The sequence below is a fragment of the Stegastes partitus genome, unplaced genomic scaffold, assembly GCF_000690725.1.
Source record: "Stegastes partitus isolate 25-593 unplaced genomic scaffold, Stegastes_partitus-1.0.2 Scaffold342, whole genome shotgun sequence".
NCBI classification, from domain to species: domain Eukaryota; kingdom Metazoa; phylum Chordata; class Actinopteri; family Pomacentridae; genus Stegastes; species Stegastes partitus.
This window is the reverse complement of record NW_007578073.1, coordinates 277,574-300,780: the sequence shown is the minus strand read 5'-3', so window position 1 is coordinate 300,780 and position 23,207 is coordinate 277,574. Positions and strand designations below refer to the sequence as shown.

At 40.8% G+C, this 23,207-nt stretch overlaps 1 protein-coding gene across 1 annotated transcript in view; it reads left to right on the top strand.

Moving 5' to 3' along the window:
- The window catches only part of LOC103358913 (1-phosphatidylinositol 4,5-bisphosphate phosphodiesterase gamma-1-like), a 41,274-nt gene that overhangs the window by 850 nt on the left and 17,217 nt on the right, over positions 1-23,207 (top strand). The window contains exons 2-10 of the mRNA XM_008284063.1: positions 11,251-11,400; positions 12,906-12,999; positions 17,406-17,453; positions 21,133-21,217; positions 21,374-21,454; positions 21,961-21,995; positions 22,372-22,444; positions 22,531-22,626; positions 22,723-22,841. Coding sequence (XP_008282285.1) covers positions 11,251-11,400; positions 12,906-12,999; positions 17,406-17,453; positions 21,133-21,217; positions 21,374-21,454; positions 21,961-21,995; positions 22,372-22,444; positions 22,531-22,626; positions 22,723-22,841 — 781 coding nt within the window. The remainder of the gene's footprint in view (positions 1-11,250; positions 11,401-12,905; positions 13,000-17,405; positions 17,454-21,132; positions 21,218-21,373; positions 21,455-21,960; positions 21,996-22,371; positions 22,445-22,530; positions 22,627-22,722; positions 22,842-23,207) is intronic.

The following is a 23,207-nucleotide window of genomic DNA, read 5'->3' as shown; positions in this document are numbered from 1 at the left end:
CTTAGGGCCTGTGTCCTGGGCCTGTGTCGTGTTGGAAAGTTGAAGGGCTCAGTTAAAAGTAAGGATGTCTCAATTGTGTCTTTAGTGGCAATATCTACCAACCAAATCCAGCATTCTTGTTTTGTTGATTTTAATTTTGAGAGCATTATGAGGCTACAGGAACATTTATTCAAAACATACGGTAACAAAGCAGTTTACAGCTGAACACCAGTGTAGCTGGAAGGACAAAGTAGAACTAGAGTCGCACATCTTCTTGGATGGTTTTCTATAATAATCCGGATGGTGTGCTGTAATCTCTGAATTATGTCGGGGTGGATCTGTAGTGACGGGGCAATTTGGACAACTGTAGGCACAAAGCAACCACAAAGAGACTCCAAATGACCAAGAAGATGCAGTGACTGAAAAGGGATACAAAGATACACAAAAAAACACAGAGATGCCACAAAGAGACACAAAGTGACTACAAAGAGACACAGGTTGACTACAAAGAATTCAAGAGACTGTACAGAGGTATAAAGTCACAAAGATGCATCAAATGATTAGAAAGAGACTTAGACTAACTGCAAAGATGCAACAAGTGATAGCAAAGACACATAATGACTGCACTGAGACACAGAGCGACTACAAGCACACATAAAAAGGCCCCAAAAATGCATCAGATGACTAAATAGAGACATAAAGTAGATACTACATGACACAAAATGACTACAAAGACGCATCAAGTGACTACAAAGAGACACTAAGTGACTTATATGACAATCTGATGATATACCATTTTTAGGACTGTAGAGTTGTTTTAATTCAGCCGTCACAATGTAAATGTAATGTTAGTTAGCATACTTGTTATACTGGCATTAGGGCTCTGAATTTTTTCCACATTAACCTCTGAAAGTTCAATTTTCTTTATGCTTAGACAATATTAGTTAGGATCGTACTGTCATAAACACATGATAATTAAGTGATTTGCTGTCGGAATTGTTTCCGAACATGAGACAGGCATAAAGCTAAATGACCTACGTTACTATCGATGCAGTGAAACTGAAAGCTTGCTACGGTCTAATTATGATGCCTGAGGAGGGGCAAAAGGCCAAGCTCAGTGAAAAATACAGAAGCTGAATTAATTATAGGGAAGCTTTTCCCCAACATCCACAGTCTAAAATCGACAGTAAAACCGCATTTTAAAGCTGATATTTAAAAATGTTCTTCCCATACTGTGCCTTTTTCCCTTCTTTCACCCCGATGAGTTTGCGATCATTCACTAAGTGACTAGACGGGGTGATTATGTAGAAACACATAGTGACGACTAAGGGTCTTAAAGTCACTAGTTAGAGCTGCAGAGTGGCTACAGAGATGCAAAAGCACCACCAGCTACAACGCATGACAGTACTGTAAACTGTACTGACTACACTGGTCATTCTCTGCATCATTTACACTGTATGCTGGTCACAGATCCACTGAAACATCAGCCTGAAGTGTCAGAACATGCTGACAAACAGAGAAACAGTACATCAGGGACCGTTTCTTCCTCTGTGTGTTCACATTTTAAAGCTGTGCTTTCCAACCACTTTCTGGCTTGTGACCCTTTCAGTCTACTTGCTGAGCCTGAGGAGGTGAATGTGTTCATGTTTCACAGGGAGAGAGAACTGCAAATATTGGGGGAAAGTCTCATGTGTTGTATAGATTAAAATATAAGCCTGTTTCTGTTGCCACTTTGTGTTTTTAGGCTTTTATAAACAGTTTTGAATTTAGTGAGCAATACTCACTTGCTTCCATTATGTTGCTACTGATGTTAAATGAAAATATGCACATTTAGATAAACAAACTGAGATTAGGTATTTAACTTCAATGCAAATAGCGATGCAGCAAAAAATGTTTATGAATCTTTAGTCAGATTTATTGTTTTATCGAACCTTTCAGTCAGTGTTTGACTTTTTCATTCATTTTTTAGCTGAACATGTTCAGGTTTTAGCGGTTGATCAATATGGTTGTTTAGGGCCAATTCTGATGCATTTTATTGATAGTCAAGGAAACCAAAAACTGACATCTTAAACACATACATTTGCAATAAAATCAAAAATGTCTCTCGACTTTAGAAAAGGGGGCTGCAGGTTAGCACTGTTGCCTCGCAGCAAGAAGGTTGCCGGTTTGCGTCCCGGTGAGGACACCGGAATCTTTCTGCGTGGAGTTTGCATGTTCTCCCCATGCAGCGTGGGTTCTCTCCGGGTTCTCCGGCTTCCTCCCACACAGTCCAAAAACATGCTGAGGTTAATTGGTGATTCTAACTTGTCTGTAGGTGTGAATGTGAGTGTGCTTGGTTGTCTGTCTCTAAGTGTAGCCCTGTGATAGACTGGTGACCTGTCCAGTGTGTCCCCTGCCTTCACCCTAAGTCGGCTGGGATGGACTCCAGCCCCCCCACGACCCTAGTGAGGATTAAGCGGTGAATAGATAATGGATGGATGTATGTTTAATCAAAAGAAAACTTTTTACCATTCATCTTCAGTGTTGGCAGCAGGTTATTACTTGACTTGTAACTATTGAGAGAGACATCAGAGTGTTGGCTACAGATAGAGAGAGGCACATGAATCAGATCCAGAACAGCTTTTATTTGGAAATAGATTCAAAAATAAGGATGCTGATATTTGGAAAGGCTCAGTTATTTAGCTTTTTTCAAGGCTTTTGACTGTATGATATATATGTGACTTCAGTCCCATTTTTGCAGTCCACGGATGACAAGCAGACCTTTTCTATGTGAGCCATGTGATGTTGTTGACAGCTCAGAAAAAGGTGTTGTTTTCGTATTAGTGCTGAAACTCGGGTATCATTTCAGCATTAGTGTTGAATAAAATACGTGACAGGTCAGAGCTGTACCACTGGAGCTGGTAGACAGATGTGTTTTTGCAGTTTGGGTGAACTGGCCCTTTAAAAAACTGTCTAAAGGGTTGCCCTGCCTCTGTGTATGGCAGCTTTAAACGTGGACATTTTGCTGTGGTGGGCTGTTCACCTCCAACTCTGACCTGAATGTGCAGCTGAGGCGCTGTCAGAGGCTCCTCAGAGGACAGACACGTCACGACCCTGTGACCTCTGCTTCCTCCATGTCGGCCTCACAGTAACTCTCCGGCCAGAATAGCGTGTCTGCTGCCGCTGCCGCATGGATCCTCGGCCAGCCCTGAGCTTCCTGTCTGCCTGACACAACGCCTGCCTGCCTGGTTGTGGGCAAAGGCGGCCTGCTGGAGTGGTGCTAAGCAGCGGTGGTAAACTTAAAGCAGTAGGCTGTTGATCCGGCCTGTTGGAGCAGCATTCGGCCTGTCTGGGGTGTGGAGGCTATTGTCTGCGCCCTGGATTTTGTGGCCTGAGGGAGGATTTGTTACAGTGTCTGTTAGCAGTGAAAAAACTTATGGCATTCACAACTGACATGATAGAGTTTCCTTCTGTCTGCCATGTGTTATTGTAACTCTGACTTTATGGTAAACACTGTTTAAAAACACACTCCTTATAAGACAGAAATAGGTTTACTGAGAAGTCTTTTCATCAACTCCTTATCTGACCTGTTTTTTTCAGCAGCCATGAGAGTTAGACGTGCTATACTTCCAGAAAACACAAAAACAAAACACAAAATGCACAAACACAGCTAAATACAGTGTAGAGATGTACATTGACGTAGACTTTGGAGCTTGCTGTGCTTTGCTATACTGAAGCCTTTATGTCACAACTCATTGATTTGATGGTTTTCTTTTTTTAGTGTATGTTTTGTTTGGGCTGACTTGTATTTGTAGGATGTTTTTGTGTTTGCCTTGAGGTTTTGTGTATGTGCAGTTTTATGTTTGCTGTGCAGCTTAGTTTTTGCTTTTGGATTTCCAGCAGGTAACGTTTGTATGTTTGCAGTAGGTTTTTGTCTTTTTACTGTAGTTTGTGTTCATCATATATATGTGTTGCACAGTTAACATTTTCGTTGCAGCTTTGTTTTTGCAATGTTTTTGAATTTGCAGTAAGCTTCTGAAAAGGTTTCCTTGAGTTTTGGTGTTATCTGCATTTATTGTCAAATTGAGATTTTCAGAGCTGGGTGATGCAGCTGAAAAAGTTACCACAATAAATGTTTCTTTTCAGTTGATTTTGCTGATCATTTGTAGTGATGTCATTTAAAAAAAGACAAGAAGAAAAAAGGTTTAATTTGAATTTAAACACTTTAGCCTGTTTATCAAAATACACAGATAAGAATGTTAATGCTAGCATGATAATATAAATTAACACAAATAAATATATACACGTGAATAAAGATAAACAAGAATAAAGGAATGATGTCACCGTAATACAATTTAAATAAAGCCCAACCAGGGTGAAGCTGCTGAGCTGCAGGCAGGTGAGGATTCATAGTGGCAGTAGACCAGCGATCATCAGCCTCCACACACCACAACAGGTAGCATTGGATGAGCACACCTGAGGAGACCTGCACAGAAGCTACAGGGAGAATATCAGGGGGTGAAGTGGTTCTGTTATCACAGGATATGGTAGGCTGATGAGCCAGAGAGGGCGCGCACGTGGAGTTTGTTCATGCAACGAACTGTTGTGTTTTTTTTTATGTGTGTTCATTGTTTGCATCTAATGCATTTACATGAAACTATCAAACATTCTGTTGAACAATTCTCTTGCTGGTTTTGCGATTGTTTTGTTGCCTACTGAACTGTGTTTTGTCTGTGTGTTTTTTCTGTGGTTGTTGTGCATTTATGTCTTCTCCAGAAACTCCTTTTCCTGCCTTTCTGTGAAAGCTCAGAGACTGATGGCTGCTGAAGGTGTTTCATTGGCTCTGGGAGCCTCATCAATTATTGTTCCTTAATCTTAAACCTCATAAATGACGCCTTCACTAATCCAAGGCAACAAATACGTGTCTGAGCGTGTATAACATCACAGTGAACACCTACTCTGCTCAATCTCACCAAATCTACACATTCCCACACCGGTGAAAACACCGTTTTTACACAAACACACACATACAGGCTTTCATAACCCACAGACGCCCCTTTACAAACAACCTCCCACTGGACAAACCCACCAGTAGATTCCAGGAACTCAGCGGGTCTCTCCTTCCCTTTATCTCCCACAGCTCTATCTCTCAGCTCTCCACTTTCTTTCCCTCCTCCTCCTCTCTCTCTTCTCCCTTTCCCTCCTCCAGCTGTCCTCTCCTAATTTCCTGCCCCCACACATTCACCTAAACACCCTTCTCATTTTCCACCTTTGTCTGACCTCCCTTTTCACTTTCTCAATCTATTTTCTTTCACTTTCTTTTTGCGTTTCAAGGTCATTCATCTGATGCTTTGCTATCGACTTCTCAGAAATCTCGCTCATTTATCTAACAGACCCCTTCACTCCTTTCTCCCCCTTCTCTCCTGCTTTTCCTTCCTTTGTTTTTGTTGCCTGATGTTTTTTTTTCTAGTGTTTGCTTTAAAATAAAGTTTCTGCCTCAACTTTGCTACATACACACGAGGGTGTTTTTCTTTGAGATGAACGTTCTGGCAAACAGTGGAGGTATTAAATCCTGAGCTTCAGGAAGTGCAGGGTTATCAGGGAGTGTCTCACTTCCGGTCTCAGATTGAAGGACTGAAAACAAAAGATCCAGCATCTTCTGCAGGAAGCAGAGACATGGACCACAAATGAGGTGCTGGATGCCTGCTCCGGATGGACTAATCAAAAACATGATTCCGGTTATGCAGAGCTTAGTTAATCTTGGCTTAAATTGTTAAAGACATGTCAACAACATGAAATTACTGCTCCAAAACCCTGCATTTTAAAAGTAACTGTCAATCTGATATAATTGGAATATCACCTTTTAACACATATGGTTTCCTTTTTCTTTATTTTTAGCTTCAGCTCTTGAAGCTGTCTGTCGTCTTCTCCTTCATTTATTTCCAATTTCTCCTTTCGACCCAGTCCAGACTGTCACAGACATATCCTGACCCGACATAACGACGAGCATGTTTGGTTTCCTTTTGTCACACTTCTCACAACACAAGACGTTGTCATACTTAATATATGATGGCACAACTTAACATGCTTCATAACACACTGCATATTTTACTTGTATGTCTTCAAAACACCATGTGGACATGTTTACAAGGTGAAAAGCTACCAGAGGATTTTTTTTAAAAGACCATATCACTGACTCCAACTCCTAAATCTGCATTGAATTCAGCCTCCTTTTGTTCTGTCAAGCTGAGCTATACATCAATTTTTGGCACATTTTAGTTTAAATTTCATCAGTAATAAGGGTTTAGTAGGTTTGTGCATCAAACTGGACACTAATCAAAGGTTAGAGTCGATCCTCCTGTCAGTCGTTCCAACCAGAATCTGATCTATCCATTATCTATTTTCTAACCCGACCTCCTTCCTCCTGTCCTTCACATTTCTCTGACTTGCTGCGAACCGTCTGTGCCATCTGGCTGGGAGTGATGTCACCAGCTGTACCAGGAACAGTTTGTTTCTCTGGAAATGCACTGCAATTATCAGCGGCTGGTGGTTTCAGGTCAGCAGTGCGCACAACTGCCTGAGCCTCCATTCAGTCAAGTCAGTGTATCTCAGCACTGAGAACCAATGGAGGAAAGAAAAACGGTTCCTGAACCGCTTTGACGATGAAACAACTGATAATGTTAAGCCTCATAATGGAGCCCTTACAGTGTGTTTTCTGTGCTGTTTCAGTTCTGTGAGATTGTTGGCACTATCTTGGACTCTGATAAATCTCCAGTTGGCCTTCGATGTGCTTCCCCTCACCTCCCTTCCTGCTCTTCAAAGTTTACTTCAGTCCGTTCTCTGAAGCAGTTGTGTGTCTTTATCACAACCATGTTTACAGCCTGGACCAGGATTAAAGGCCACTGTGTGTGTGTGCGCATGTGTGTGTGTGTACGTGTGTGTGTAGCGTTAGAAAGGCAGGGTGTGTGTTCAGTCAGTCATGGTGAGTGAAGTGTGACGTTTGGCAAGCCGAGCGCCTGTTTGCCTTTATTGTCCAACGTCCAAACTAAATGGCAGGAAATAATAAAGGGAGAGACCAGAGAAAAACAAATAACCGGTTTTTGAGGTATTTTTTAAATAATGGTTTGGGAGGAAAATGACTCAACTTCAGCTGTTCTACGGTTTGTAACGTCAGGGCGTTACTAGGGCTGCGTATTGTTACCGGTGCCAGTAAGAGTTTAAGTACTGATACTAAAATATCCTCAGCTTGAATATAGATACAACTGTCTATAAAAGCCTTTTAATTAATTCAAAACATCTTGAATGGCTCAGTCATAAAACAACTAAAATAAACAGAATTATAATAAAACACAGTCTAAATTTTCCCAGACTATTAGTTTAGCCGATAAGGTAAATGATGTTGATCAAATAAAGGCCAAGAGGTGGAACTCCTATGTGTGGTTTGACTGTTAAATAATAAGTCTGATGCTGTAGTTCAGTTTTATTTAATTATATTTCATGTTATTTGATCAATTTAAAACTTTCAGGAATGTTTTTGCCCATTGGCCAGTGTGTACCATGTGTTCCATGCATGTACGCTGTGGCTCACATTTTTACTCACTGTAGTCTCATTTTTAACTAGAATATAAAGTTTTGCACCTCTGTGGAAGCAGCGCAAGAGAAAACCTCAAATGTTAACTGTTTGCAATGATTATATAATACCTTAAACCATAAGAAAATGAAAGTTAAATATCCGTGGTTATTTATTTACCAAATTTGAAAAAGCTTGAAATCAACCCATTTTAAAAGACAACATGCTTTTCAAACCCACTGGCAGGTTTTGGGGTGTAGAGGGTTAATATTCTTACCTTGTATGATTAGAATTCAATTTAAAGCATGTCAACTACACAAAGCTCACTTTTTGGGCTAGAAAAATGTCGTTGTAGTGGTGATAGACGATCAAGAAAAAGTTGCACGACTTAGTGTGGACACAGTCGTAACTATTATCTTAAAATGGATATTGATTAATTGTTTTAGAACTGAACCAGGCTGAAAGGTTCCCAGCTGAAAGTACATTTTCCAGAGGTTGTTTTTATTAATGGCGAATGATAACTGTACTTATCTATAAAGCATAAATCTTAGTTAAATGTACAAACCTTTACCAGAGAGGATCGTAGTGTTAGTTATTGTTTCTGTGGACTAAAATAGCGCAGGTCATCTCTGGGTAAGATCTCGTGTTGAGTTATGTGTTTTGCTGCTCTCAGGGCTGAACCTCTCTCACTGAAGTATGGACACATTTCCATCTGAGGTAAATGGAACTCTCTCTTAATCTCATGCCAACCGTGTTCCCTGTCATCTCCACATGCAGGAGGCTCAGATAGGAAACAGATTTCTCCTGGCGGCTGTTTGATTCAGGATTATTTACAACCTGCTGAGGATGGCTCGCTTTGGCTCCATGAAGCCCGGCAACACTGTTCTATTCCCCTCTGTATGTCTCCTGTTGTCTACCTGCTGGACCGATAACATTGTCCTAGTGGGACGTTTGGATGTCAAATGCAGAAAAAGCTGTTGGCCTTCTACTTGATTCCTGTTTTTATTTGGCAGAAACTCTTCTATGGGGGAAAATATCAGCCAGACTCATAAAAGTGACATTCAGTTCAAGTTTGTGTGCTATAGTGGGTCTGTGTGTGGTGTGCGAAGGGCAGGACATCTACGAATGGATGTTTATGTGTGTTTGCACAAGACATCTGCTATGTCAATAAGCCAGGCTTTTCTTTGTGGGTGTGTCAGCTGCTGCAAGTGTCAAAGTAGAGTCCAGAGTTTACATCATAGTCTGTGGGCAGTCATCCGACTCTGTTAACCCTTCTGATGCAGCTTTCACTGACTCTTAATTCTGTTTTAATCCTCTGAAGTCCAAGTAGTTTGTGCGTTTTTACTCCTGTCACATTTTTTATTTACTGTAGACACATTGTTAACTGCAGTATAAAGTCCTGCATCTCTATGGAAACAGTACAACCATGGCTCCAAGTAGAGAGGACTCAAATATGTCTTTTGAGCAGCATGACAAAGTAATAATACCATAAATAAAAAAAAATAATGTACGACACTTGAATGTCTTCGATGATTAATTTTATTTAGACTATTAATGTTTTAATGAGACATGGAATTAGGGATGCCAACTTTGAACATTTTCTAAAATTCTAATTGGCAGCCTTATTAATTATCCATCCATCCATTATCTATACACCGCTTAATCCTCACTAGAATCATGGGGGGCTGAAGTCTATTCCAGCCGACTTAGGGCGAAGGCAGGGGACACTCTGGACAGGTCACCAGTCTATCACAGGGCTACACTTAGAGACAGACAACCAAGCACACTCACATTCACACCTACGGACAATTTTGAATCACCAGTTAACCTCAGCATGTTTTTGGACCTTGTGGGAGGAAGCCAGATATCCCAGAGAGAACCCACGCTGCACGGGGAGAACATGCAAACTCCACACAGAAAGATCCCGGGTGTCCTCACCGGGACACGAACTGGCAACCTTCTTGCTGCGAGGCAACGGTGCTAACCACCTTATCAATCATTTATCAATAAATTCTTTCCACAAAATTGATTCCAGAGACATGACTCCATGTAGCTGGTTTGAATGGAGGCCACTAAATGTATGCTGCTACAGCAGGCTTTGTCACATTATACGGGCCAGTCGAATGGCTTGGACCATCAGCCGCTAAAGCACAAAGCTGCTGTCATGGTGCACTTTAGCTCTCCAACTGAAAGAGAGCTCTGGCTGGCAGACATTAGGGTGTCACATGAGACTGTCTCATGGTGGATCATTAGTAGCATAACTCCCACAGTGCTCTCTGCTTTCCATCGCAGAACTGCAGGTAGTCAAAGTGACCGCTGTCTGCGGTTGCTACAGCGCCAAACAATAAGAGGCTCCACCGAGTGGTGCAACCAGGTACTACAGCTAACGTACACTACATTTTCTGACCTGCATTTCCTTTATCCTCTGCCTTATCAGTTAGTGTATGTTTAATCAGTTAAATGATTAGTAACAGTTAATCAATAACTGATAATCATTAACATTCTAGGTACAATAAAATGATTTTCATAAAATATCACGATTTAAAGCTTACACTGGGTTATTTTTTCTGACTAAGCTGTGCGTCATACATGATACGTTAAAGTAGAGTTTAAAATCAGGCAGTTCTTTCTGTTTCTTAGGTGAAATTTTTTTAGGTTCTGATAATTTGTGTCATTTTGGTAATAAAAGAACAACACAACATGCCTCGCAAACCCACTGACAGGTTTTTCAGAGGTTCAACAGATAAGTATACATGGATCAAATCTGCTGCAAATGTACGTTCTAACTTTTTAAATAACCTTATTTGAGAAAGAAAGTTAGCTGAAAAACTTGTGCAAAAATGTCCTCATTATTGCACATGTCAAACTACTTCATACAAATATATACATACATATTTAGTGCAGCAGTCTGTATTTGGTTTCTGAATGCTGTTAAACAGTTGCTCAAAGGGAATCTTGGAGTTTGTTGGGTTTTTCTCTATAATATATTATAAGGCCTTAGTCTCACTGTGGGAAGTGTGTTGAGATGACTTACGTTGTGAATTTCCATGTGAAAAATATAATAAAAGTGAATTGAATTATGAAAGCTAATTAAAACACTTGCTGTGAAAGTAGAATGTAACAGTTTCTGTAGGCATCCAGTCTGCAAAGTTTGACAACTTGGTTAAATTGTGTGTCACTGCCCATGCTCTCCATGGACAAATGATTGTTTGAACTGGAAGGATGCAGTGGGAGGCTCGCTTTGATTGATGCTTAAGGTAAGAGCAGTTTGGTCAGACAGCAGAGCAGACAACGTGAGGATAGTGAACAAGCAGTCTCAAAAAACCAAAGACTGCTCAGTTAACTGTTTTTGTTTTTAAAGCCTTCATGATTGATGCAATATGTAACACTTCACTTTGGTCAAATTCAGCTCTTTTATCCCTTTTAGATGACTTTCAGGATTTTTTTCCACATAAATGTCAAAGAACAGTGCAGGAGTTAGCGTGTTATTGCAGTTGAAGACGACTGCAGACATTTTGAGCATCCTGCTGCTGACAGCTGAGATGTTTGTGTGTCTGTTTTTGGGCTCACACTCACACAGAGAGCATTTGTTCAGCTCCCCAGCCACAGATTTCTGTGTGTTTGGCAAGGAAATGAACAACGTGCCAAAGTGTGATTTATGCTTGTGCATATTTGTGTTCATGCAACACTATCCTTCCTTCCTCCCTCCCTCCCTCCTCCAGTCGACATACGGGAGATCCGGGAGCTGCGGTTGGGGAAGGGCTCCCGTGACTTTGAGCGCTACCCGGAGGAGGCTCGTAAACTGGACTCCGCCCACTGCTTCATCGTGCTCTACGGCCTGGAGTTCCGCCTGCGGACCCTCAGTGTGGCTGGTCAGTGTGTGGCTTTCTATGTTTCTACCAGTGTGTTTCAGATTCTGCTCATTTTCTTTACAGTCCTGTCTGCCACTGAAGTAGAAGTTAACGTCACTTATCATCTTTACTTTTACTCTATTTTTCTACTCACTTTCCCTGATACATGATGCTGCATTGTTGTATATTTTTCTTATTGTCAAAATCCCCCAAAAGATGAAGACCAGTGCAGTGTCATTTTTTACCCAGAAACCCACTGGTACTATTCACTGGAGATTCTTAGATGATTCATTGGATTAAGATCAATTAGCATGACTTTTAAAGATTGTTTTTTGTGTCATTTTTAAGCAAAACAAACAAACAAACAAACAAAAACACAGGAACCACCTTTTTAAATTAGTTTTTTTTTTCTTTCTAGTTTCCTAGGTTTCTTTGATAGTAAACTCAATATATCTAAGTTTTGGCCAGTTTATCAGACAGAAAATGGCATTTCATTTTGTTACTAAAGACAGTTGCAGCTGCATAAGCACACATTGATTTGTAACTGGAGCCTCATTAATTACACACACCTGGCAAAATTAAAAGGTGACATTGATTTAAAAGAAAAAAACAAAAAAAAACCCCCACAACATTCAGTTTTAAATGAGGTGAAATGAGCTGGGTGATAAAGTTGTCTATGATGGACAGCTGCATAGGTTACTTAACTCTGAACAAAAATTAAGCAATCTGGTAAGAAAAAACAACTTTATAACAATGGAATTAAATACAATTCAAACTCTTAATGTTTCCCTGTACAACAAGAGATGATCCGTCATAGTTTATATTGTATTTTATTGGTGCAAATTTGCAATTAATCACATTATGTAGACACAAGTGTTAGGGAGGAAACAGGAGATTTTTCTGGGGCAACTCGTGGTCAAAGCCAACTGGTTCCTACTGAAGACGTGAATCTGAAAAACACGTCCCGAATATCTAGTTTCATTTCTTAAAAAGTAAAAAAAAACAAAACAAAACAAAAAAAACGCCATGAGGACACTATTGTTTGTAGACAGGAGAAAATAGTGCTTTTGTGGGAAACTATTTCCAGTGTATTAGTCCACATTTCACTTTACAGCAACTTTATTAAGAATTGGATTTTATTTTGAAAGATTTTAAACGACAGTAAGCTCAATGGTTGAGAGGACGGAAGATAAATCAAGCTTTGATTCACAAATTTTGTTATTCGATTGCGTTTAGTGTTTTTTTGGGTTTTTTTTTATTAGGATTTGACGACAGTTGCAAAGATATAGAATATCAGTGTACTTACCTATTGTTGACAGGATCCATTTATTATAATCTCCCCTGACTCCCCTCTTTTTATGTGATTATACCAACTTCCATATTGTTCTGATGTCTTATGATTTTATTTGTAGAGCAATTTGACAGTCCCAGTGTAACACGAGGCGATGCGCTGGGAAACCACCAAAGAAATTCAGAAATTGTCTTACCAAACATGGTTCTGTCATCCCGTGTCTCTGTGTTCACAGCTTTCAGTGAGGAGGAGGTCAACATGTGGATCACTGGACTCAACTGGCTGATGATGGACACCCAGAGAGCTCCGGCGCCACCACAGACAGACAGGTGTGTGTTTACTAGTATAGAGCTACATCTCAGTTCCTCAAAGGATCACTTCTTGGTCCTCATTTGACTCTCAAATTGTTCCAGTCTGCCATCTTAAAGGCCAGAATTTTTCCTGAAGATAAAGTCTTTTACCAACATCTTCTCCACTCTATGGGAAACTGCAGCTGATCTGTCTGATCACAAGTCAGTGTAGTTTTATACCAAAGTGACCCATAACAGAGCCAGCTCCACTACTAATGTCAAGATTTGGATTTATAGTAGTTACAAATACTGTAGGTTTGATTGGGGGGGGAAAAAAACCCCATAAACAGCGTTCCTCAATCATTTGAAAAACTTTCCTCTATATCAGCGGTCCCCAACCTTTTTTGCACCACGGACCAGTTTCAAGCGAGACAATTTTCCAAGAATGGATTTTTGCGCACATGACAAGTAATAATCGTTTTCTCTTTCAAAAAAGTGTCTTAAAAGAATAAAACTATTTTTTATTGCTAAATATGTTTTTACTTTTTCTTTTGTCTCTTTCTCTTTTCGAGAAGCTTGCCAGAGAAGCTTGTTTTTTTAATTCATTTCAGCAGCGGTTAGGCTGACAGCTCCATTTAACAGCCGGGCATTAAAACTGACACAGTCAAGTGTGGGAAAGAAGCACAGGCGGAAGTGAAGGTAGATGAGCTAATCATTTTTCAAAATAAAACACCCTGCAGACTCTGTCGGAAATAAATTAAAGCAATAAAATGTTTTTATTCTTTCTGTGCGGCCCGGTACCAAATGACCCTCGGCCCGGTACCGGTCCACAGCCCAGTGGTTGGGGACCGCTGCTCTATGTGATCTTCTCTCCTCTCTATGTGTCTAATGAATCATATTCAAGGTAGTCAGGGAGAGGAGGAGTTTCTCTGATCGTTTACATTCTTATCCATATTCTTAAATTGTATTGTGGACTCCTACATATTTACTAGCTTTTCTACTTGTGAAGTGTTGGAAGCGAGAAAACTGGGCAGTGTAATCTGAGTAACTTTAATAAGGACCTAAATGTGGTGGTAGACGACTGGATCAGAGCGTCTTCAAAGCAGCAGGGGGTTGTGGGAGAAACCTGGATGAAATTAGGGGAATTGACATGCTCCCTAGGAGGGGGGATGCATCTGGCAGTTTGTACAATTCACTGTGTTTCACTACCTCAGCAGTATCCTACTTTTCACTCTACCTTTCAGGTGAAAAACTCTGTGTGCACAGTGCATTGTAAGATGTTAAGCAATCTCAGAATAATGTTGATAATCGTGACAGAAACCTGATAAAAATTTGCTGATAGCAGTGTAAGTCTAACAATCATAACCTTTATTCATACAATAACTTCTGAATAAATAAGATTTAAGCGTTTCATTTACAACTAGGTCAGTAAAATTAGAACTAAATTAAATGAAAGCCGGCACAGTCAAATATTATTGCGACTGCAGCCATTAAAGCACGTGTCAGCACTTCCTGTGTGTGATAAAGTGGCATTTGCTTCCATCAAAGAAACAGTGACCTGGACGTGAAAGGGAGTCGCAGGTTGTAGGGGAGGACTAATATTTGTTTTGGGATGAAAATATTTACCCCAGATGAATGTACGGAGGCTCTTATTAGCTTCCGTGGTGAAAGCGGGAGAACAGAGAGACGTTGTGTCGGAGAAAGACGCAGTTTAGTTTTCGACATAATGTGAGTGGTTTATGTTTGGAAGTGGTCAGGAAATGAAACTGCTAATTTTGTCTGTTTATGAAGTAGTGTAAACTGTTTGGGGAGAAGACCCATCAGCTGAATCGGATTTTCTTTAACTGAATGTGAAAATAGAGGCTGGTCTTATTTAGACTCAGGCTGTTAGTGTCTATTTACAGTGTAAAGCAGAGTTTAAATATGAAGTCTCTCCAGTTTGGGGAAGGAAACTTGAACTACAATGATACTACATGTATTGTGCGTATTTTTTCATTTTTCCAAAGAGGTTAAACCGTTTGTGGACATATGTGGGAACTATAAGCTTCAAGAGTCTGTGTGGGCATTTCCCATGACATTTTCTGTTTTACATTTGCTATAATTGCATATATCCTATTAATATTTCCACAGGGTTTTCCCCTTTTTCATCAAGCCCATGTAACATTAGCTTTAAATCAATCAAAGACATCTGTGTCTTTTCAACATTCAACTTTTCAGAGGCCTGTGTGTTGTTAAGTTTTGTATTTTAGTCAGAAAGTGGAGGCTGGTTAGTCTAGCGTGACAATGTTCATGCATATACTCTGATCTGCTACCTGCTTACTATATTGTAGGTTCCTCTCATGCCAGCAAACAGTTCTGAGCAATTTGAACTCTAAAGTCATCTGAAGGTGTCCTGTGGTATCAGGCACCAAGACTTTAGCAGCAGTTCCTAGGTGAGGACTTTGTGGCTCAGACTTGTTCATCCAGGACTTTCTACAGATGTTCGACATTTGGAGACACCTTGAACTCTTTTTCATGCTTCTCAAAATATTCTTGAAGAATTTTTCCAGTGTGACAGGGAGTATTATCCTGCTGAAACAGGCCACTGTCATTAGGAAATACTGTTGGCATGAAGTGGTTGGTGGTAGGTGCCAAAGTAACATCCACATGAATGCAGGAAACATGGTTTCCCAGCACAGCATAGTCCAACGAATCACACTGCATCACTGGTGCACCATCTTTCCATGGTGCATCTGACTGACATCTCTTCTCCAGATAATCAACACACTCAAACATCCACATGATGTAAGAGAAAACTTGATTGATCATACCTGGCTGCCTTTTTCCAGTGCACTCTGTGTTCTGACATTTCTATATTAGCCAGCATGAAGGTGTTCCACAGTTTGTGCTACATTAGTCAAACTTCGTTCCCCATGTGCTTCAGTGAGTCTTGGGTGCCCATGACCCTATCTTTTGGGACTTTTGATACATACCAACTACTGCATACCGGGGACACCCCACAACAGCTGCTGTTTCGGAGATGCTCTGACTCCGTTGCACAGTTTTGGTCCTTACCAAAGTCAATCTGATCCTTACGCTGCCGATTTTTCCTGCCTATAACACATCAACTTCAAGAACTGAAGTTGCTGCCTGATGTATCCCCACAACTGGCAGGGGCCATTGTAACATGATAATCAGTGTTATTTATTTCACTTGTTAGTGTGCTAATGTTGTAACAGATGAGTGTGTACATGCAGATACCACACTGGCCACTGCATGTTCTATATGTTCACTAGGACAGGAAGTCTGTCCACAATTAAAATGGTCACTATTCATTTAGCATTTTTCATGTTTTGACCATCCATCCCCCAAACTAACATCAAAATGCATTCAGTCAATTGTACTTGATCAAATTTCATCATTCTTTAAACAGTAATACATAAAGCCATGAGCCATTTGCATCAACTTGACTGGAAACATGAAAAAGCTACCTGGTGGCAACGTTGACAGATGCTATATGGAGCGTTAGCTTTATTAGACCTGTAGCTACAATTTTACAGCTACAACTTGCATTTCAGCCAACAAAGCTGACAGTTGGAGGCTAGATGCTAGATAGCAATGGCAGATTTTGTCAATTTCTGTCAGAAATCAAGAACTTGTTTCAAAATATATTAAAATAGTACATTTGCCCGGTACAATGCTGAGTTAGGTAGAACCAAAAATTCACACCCCCTATCAATGCAGAAAAACTAATACAACTTTTGTGTTTTGTTGCAATATGATCACACATGTCAACTCCTTCGGATGCCTACTCATATCACACAGTGGACAAATCTGTAGGATCTGTAAGTAGCAGCAATATATATTAAATATTAAAATTTTATTTAAAAAAAATAAATTAATTAATTAAAAAGTGATATCTGTGTTATTGTACCAGCAAAAAAAGGAGAATGCGCACACTGCACAGCCTGCGTGTGACACATCGAGGTGGCAGCTTTCAGTGTGTGTGATGTAAAGGAACATTTTAAAAGTAAAGAGGAATACACTCACCACCCAAACCCAATGCCCTGACAAAAGTGATAAAGCAATACAGTCTGCTGATGGCTGTAAGAGGCTTGACTAAAGTTTGACTATGCATTTGTTCATGTTGATTTGTTTAGAATCTGTCGGATTTCATGTACATGTAAGCAATTTAATGGAGAAACAATCACTGTAAGTTCACATGTATGTATGACAAATATAGTAAACACTGAACATATATAGTATATCAATGTATTACTGATTTGATGTACAGTTCTACACACTTTCTGATTTAGGAACAAAACACTTATTTCCGTTTCTAGTAAGGCTGTAGAATGTATTTTAGCTGCAAACCAAACCTACATTTTCAAGCATATGTTGGATTTTAATTCTTTTAAAAATGGCTGTCACTCATGTTTCATTTCTCTCCCCCTGTCACTCCATAGATGGCTGCGGAAACAGTTTGAAGTTATGGACAGGAACCACGAGGGCAGGTGGGTGAGTCGCCGCAAAAATGTCAACACCCAATCACAGCTTTCACAGCAGCCTGTGATAGATGCCCATTGGCTTCTGTGACGCAGCAGGTGGGATGTGAAGGTGAAACCAGATCCAGATGCCATCAAAGAGCATGTTACAGTCCTGTGAGGGATTTGCCCTGACCTCCACCTCCACGCCCCGAAGCTCCACATGTCACGCACACATGTTTCTCTCGCGTTAATAAGTCTGGGCTTCTGTTTGGGTGGAAGGCTCTCCAGGATAAACAGCCTGCCATCGCCTGATAAGGAGCAGGAAGTGATGTGATGGGCTGGGAGTGGGCAGCTTCCTGTCTCCTGTGAAAATAGTAACAGTATCTAGGAGCAGGGGGGAGGATGGGGGAGGCATGGCTCGGACCTGCCACTGACAGCGGTCGTTGACCCCAAACATCGTCTCCGCCTCACAGCGTTGACCTGGATTTTTCTCTCTATCTACTTTTCTTGCTTCCTTCCTCATGTTAGTGATGGCTGACAGATGCATGTGTTTAAATAATCAGGAATATAAAAGTGGTTATCCATGTGCTGTTTGTCAAAAAAAAAGGTGTAATGGTAAAGACATCAGCATCTTGACAGAAGCAACTGTAGCAACATACTTGCAAATATTCATAACAGTTTAAAGACTTCCCATCTGTTAATATGGAGGTTAAAAGTAAGGCTGAACTTTTTTTTATTTTATTTTTTGTCAAACTTCAATATTCACTGTGTAATAGATTTAAAATGTGATTGAGCAGTGGCTGTCACAGAAGGAGGATGACGTGAGTTTGTCAGACCATTAACACAACTTTTTAAACCCAGGGTTAGATGTGCTGCATATGGTATATTCTTAAAATTGCAGCCTTTACAACTTTGGAAACAGTTTAACTTTTAACCCAGCAAAGTTCTGGCTAAACAATCTGTTGACAAAGACTGCAGCTTTTTGCCTTTTAAAGCAGAGACATAATTTTAATCATGATTCTTTCATGTGTGCCACATGCATATTTGGTGATGTATCAGATTCATGTCCAGTCTCACTCTATTCTAATGTATCACTTCTATGCACATCTGCCAAAAACTCCAGTTCTTTAAATGTCAACTTGAGGCTATCTCCAAAATTGAATCACTTCCCATAGACGTCATGTTAAAATGTACAACTCAACAGCAGAAATAAACACGTTTACAACCGGATAAATATATAGCTAATATCCCCTTTCAATGGAACTGTAGGGGCAGTTTTTAATATAACTCCTATACTTATATTAAGACCTAATATGGCCACTTTGGGTGACAGGTGGGTGCCCTCATAGGACAGTTCTCCACCTCGTTGCTCATTTTTGAAATTGCTGGGAGTTAGAATAAGTCAGGTCCTACAAAGATGACAACAGCCAGAGCTACCATACTAAGTTTCAAAACTGCTGTTCAGGAAACATGTGGGTTGATGTCAAGGAGGGCTCTTTCATCTTTATATACAGCCAACAGTCAGCACTTTACACCCATGCATGTATTGAGAGAGCTGATCTGATCATGTGTGATGTGCGGTTCCATCAAGAAAATAATCAAATCTAAACCTGAAATCAGAACATTTCATCAAAATCACTTTATTCTACGTTTCATTTTCAAAAACTGTGCAAAAATAACCTTTTGCAGTAGCCAGATTCTGTAAAAAGCAAAAACTTCTGGGCTCCTCAGTGCAGCTAAAAAAATTACGACTGACTCATTCAGTTGAACTGCAGGCTGTGTTTACAGAGCAGAGAGGAGATAACTAAAGAAACTATTTGAGACTGGGAGGGGAAAAATACACTTAATCAATAAAATAAATTCTGCCTCAAAAATACACTGCTCAAAAAAATAAAGGGAACACTAAAATAACACATCCTACATCTCAATGAATGAATTATTCCTGTTGAAGATCTTTATTCATTACATAGTGGAATGCGCTGAGAATAAAATAACATAAAAATGATCAATGTAAATCAAAATTATTATCCCATGGAGGTCTAGATTTGGAATCATACTCAAAATAAAAGTGGAAAATCATGTTGCAGGCTGATCCAACTTCAGTGGAAATTCCTCAAGACAAGTCAAAATGAGGTTCAGTAGTGTGTGTGGCCTCCATGTGCCTGTATGACCTCCCCACAACGCCTGGGCATGCTCCTGATGAGGTGGCGGATGTTCTCCTGAGGAATCTCCTCCCAGACCTGGATTAAAGCATCAGTCAACTCCTGGACAGTCTGTGGTGGATGGAATGAGACATGATGTCCAAGATGTGCTCAATTGGATTCAGGTCTGGGCAGCGGGCAGGCCAGTCCATAGCATCAATGCCTTCATCATGCAGGAACTGCTGACACACTTCAGTCACATGAGGCCTAGCATTGTCATGCATCAGAAGGAACCCAGGGCCCACTGCACCAGCATATGGTCTCACAATGGGTCTGAGGATCTCATCCCGGTACCTAATGGCAGTCAGGGTACCTCTGGCTAGCACATGGAGGGCTGTGTGGTCCTCCAAAGAAATGCTTCCCCACACCATTACTGACTCACCACCAAACCAGTCATGCTGGAGGATGCTGCAGGCAGCAGAACGTTCTCCACAGCGTCTCCAGTCCCTGTCATGTCTGTCAAATGCTCTCATCCGTGAAATCTTGGTGTTCTCTGGCAAATGCCAGTCGCCCTGCACAGTGTTTGGCTGTAAGCACAAGCCCCATTTGTGGACGTTGGGCCCTCATACCCCCCTCATGGAGTCTGTTTCTGACAGTTTGAGCAGAAACATGCATATTCGTGGCCTGCAGAAGGTCATTTTGCACAAAGGAGGAGGTAGCGGTCCTGCTGCTCGGTTGTTGCCCTCCTATGGCACATCTCCTGGTGTACTGGCCTGTCTCCTGGTATCTCCTCCAGGCTCTGGACACTGTGCTGAGAGACAAAGCAAACCTTCTTGCCACAGCTCACATTAATGTGCCATCCTGGATGAGCTGTACTACTTGAGCAACCTCTGTGGGTTGTAGACACCACCTCATGCTACCTCTAGGGGTGACAGCACTGACAAAATGCAAAAGTGACCAAAACATCAGCCAGAAAGGATGAGAACAGAGAAATGGTCTGTGGTCACCACCTGCAGAACCACTCCTTTATAGAGGTTGTCTTGCTAATTGCCTCTCATCTCCACCTGTTGTCTGTTCCATTTGCACAACAGCAGGTGAAATTGATTCATAGTAAGTGTTGCTTCCTAACTGGACAGGTTGATTTCACAGAAGTGTGATTGACTTGGAGTTACACTGTGTTGTTGAGGTGTTCCCTTTATTTTTTTGAGCAGTGTAGTATATATAGGAGTGAGGGACTGTTCAGTTGTGGATTAATCCATGTTTGGTAGATACATGCACAATGCTTGTAAAGGAAACTCAGTCAGATAAATGCTGGCCTTATCATTACCTCTCAGTGGAGGACAAAGTATAACCCCTTCTACACAGCCAATCCTGCTGAGGCTGAAAATACCCTAGCTCTGTGTGGCTCCTTAAACAACATTACCTCCTGGTGAAAGACACAGGGTCTTTCATTACAAGCTCTTTAGAGGCTTCATTCAAGTATCTTTTATGAAATCCTATCTGCTGCTTGGTGTTTATATCTACTGCACTTGTCTGATGCTTTCTTCTTCTTGTTTGCTTCCCAGCATTACAGTGAAGGATGTAAAAGCTCTGCTGCCTCAGATCAACTACAGAGTTCCCAACACGCGCTTTCTCAAAGACAAGCTGCAGGTCAGAGCAGAATAGAAGGCTGATAAGTTTATTTTAATGTTCTTGTTTTTCTACCTGCAGCTCCTCTACCTGTTTGAATTTCTTCTCTTGGATGTTTTGTCTTGACCCCAGAGCTGCTTTTTGTCACACTAACTCACACCCTCCCTGTTTCCACAGGAGGTGGAGGCCAGGAACGACCTGTCGTACTCCAACTTTGCACAGCTCTACAGAACGCTGATGTTCGACGCACAGAGGAGTGTAAGTGTTACATACAGACTCATGTATACTCACAGCTTGGTGAAACAAGTACTCAAATACTTCACTCAAAAAAGGTGTATCATCACAATAAAAAACACAGCAAAAAAAAAACACTAATTTTGAAGGACCGTATAATATTATTGTAGTTTCACCTCCATAAACTGATATTTTGAAATTAAATTAATTATTTTTTTGTTTTACTCTTTAATTCTCTAAAACTCCAAACTGCAGCAGCAAGGATGCACCATTTATACCCAACAACAACAATATTTTAGGGTCTTATCTGCTTATTCATGCGCTACCCTCCTTTGAAATTACTCAGAGGAAATTTTCAGTACCTTAGAAATACACTTCAGCAAAGTATTTGAGTAAATGCACCAGTACTTTGATGCTTTTCCACCTCTGCACTTGTACCACACCACGCTCACTTTGTCCTTTCCTGTTTATGCCTCACCTGGCTCCCTCCCACCTGTCCGTCACCTGGTTCCTTCCCTTCTGTTCCTCAGATTATTGAGCAGCTGGAGCTCTCCTTTCCTCTGCGGTGAGTCCCTCCACCACGTCTTCTTCCTCAGCATCCCGTCCCTCATCTTCACAACCCCACCGCTGTCCCTCTACCTGTTCACTTTCTCTTTCCAACAGTTTATCAGGAAGCTTTTGGTTTTCAAGAAACATTTCCATGTGTTGTTGCCATTTCAATTCTACTTTAGTGTTTTTTCTTGGCTCTATAAAGTGTGAAACACTTTTTTAATGTTACAGAAATCAAAAAAAATGTCATAATTAGATTTGGCATAGATAAGCCAACACAGTCAGCTGCCAGACAGAAATTTGTATGTTAATTTCCTCTCTCATTCACTGGTACTTCACTTCAGCTTTCACTCATCTGCCATCTGACGTGTTGAACATCGTTGTGCTTTCAGAAATGTTGACAGACCAGAGCTTTGTCAGATCTCCCTCTACGACTTCCAGAAGTTTTTGCAGATGGACCAGAAGGTACTCTGCAAATTCAGCAGCTGTCAGCACAACACTGAAGATACTCTCTAAAACTGCTTTGTACTCACTTTTCTTTATGGTCTCAGGAGTCCTGGGCATCAGATCTGAGTCGTGTCAGAGAATTTCTCATGGGCTACATGAGGGGAGGGCCGCAGCCGGAGCCAATGCTACAACTGGATGAGGTGACACAGTACAAAGAGGCACTAAAACCAGAACAAACTTAAGGGTGTATCTTTTTCCCCACCTTATGATTTGATGTTTTTTCTCTGCTTTTCTAGTTCCTGACTTTTCTGTTCTCCAAAGAGAATTCTGTGTGTGACCCTCGACTTTCACCCGTTGCTCCCGACGACATGAAAAGGCCACTGTCTCAGTACTGGATTTCCTCCTCACACAACACGTACGTCTTATAATCTGTCTTCAGTGTTCACAAATGTTCATATTTCAGATCCTGAGTAGATGCACCTCCAAATAACACTATCTTTTAGTTGTATTGAAAGCAACTTAATGTCAAATCTTCTATTTAACCCTTTGAATTCCAAGCACTTTGTCCGTTATGTGATCCTGTCATATTTTTATATTTTTATTTTGACAAATTGACAAAATGAACATCATGCTGTATTGGAGACTTTAAACTAGCAGTTGAGACCATAAACTCATTAGAAAATGTCTACTAAGATTACAGATCACGTCAGAAGTATTCATTTTCTCATCACCCTCTTTAAAATCTGACCGCGGTGGAGTTGCCCCCTGCTGGGCTGCTGGA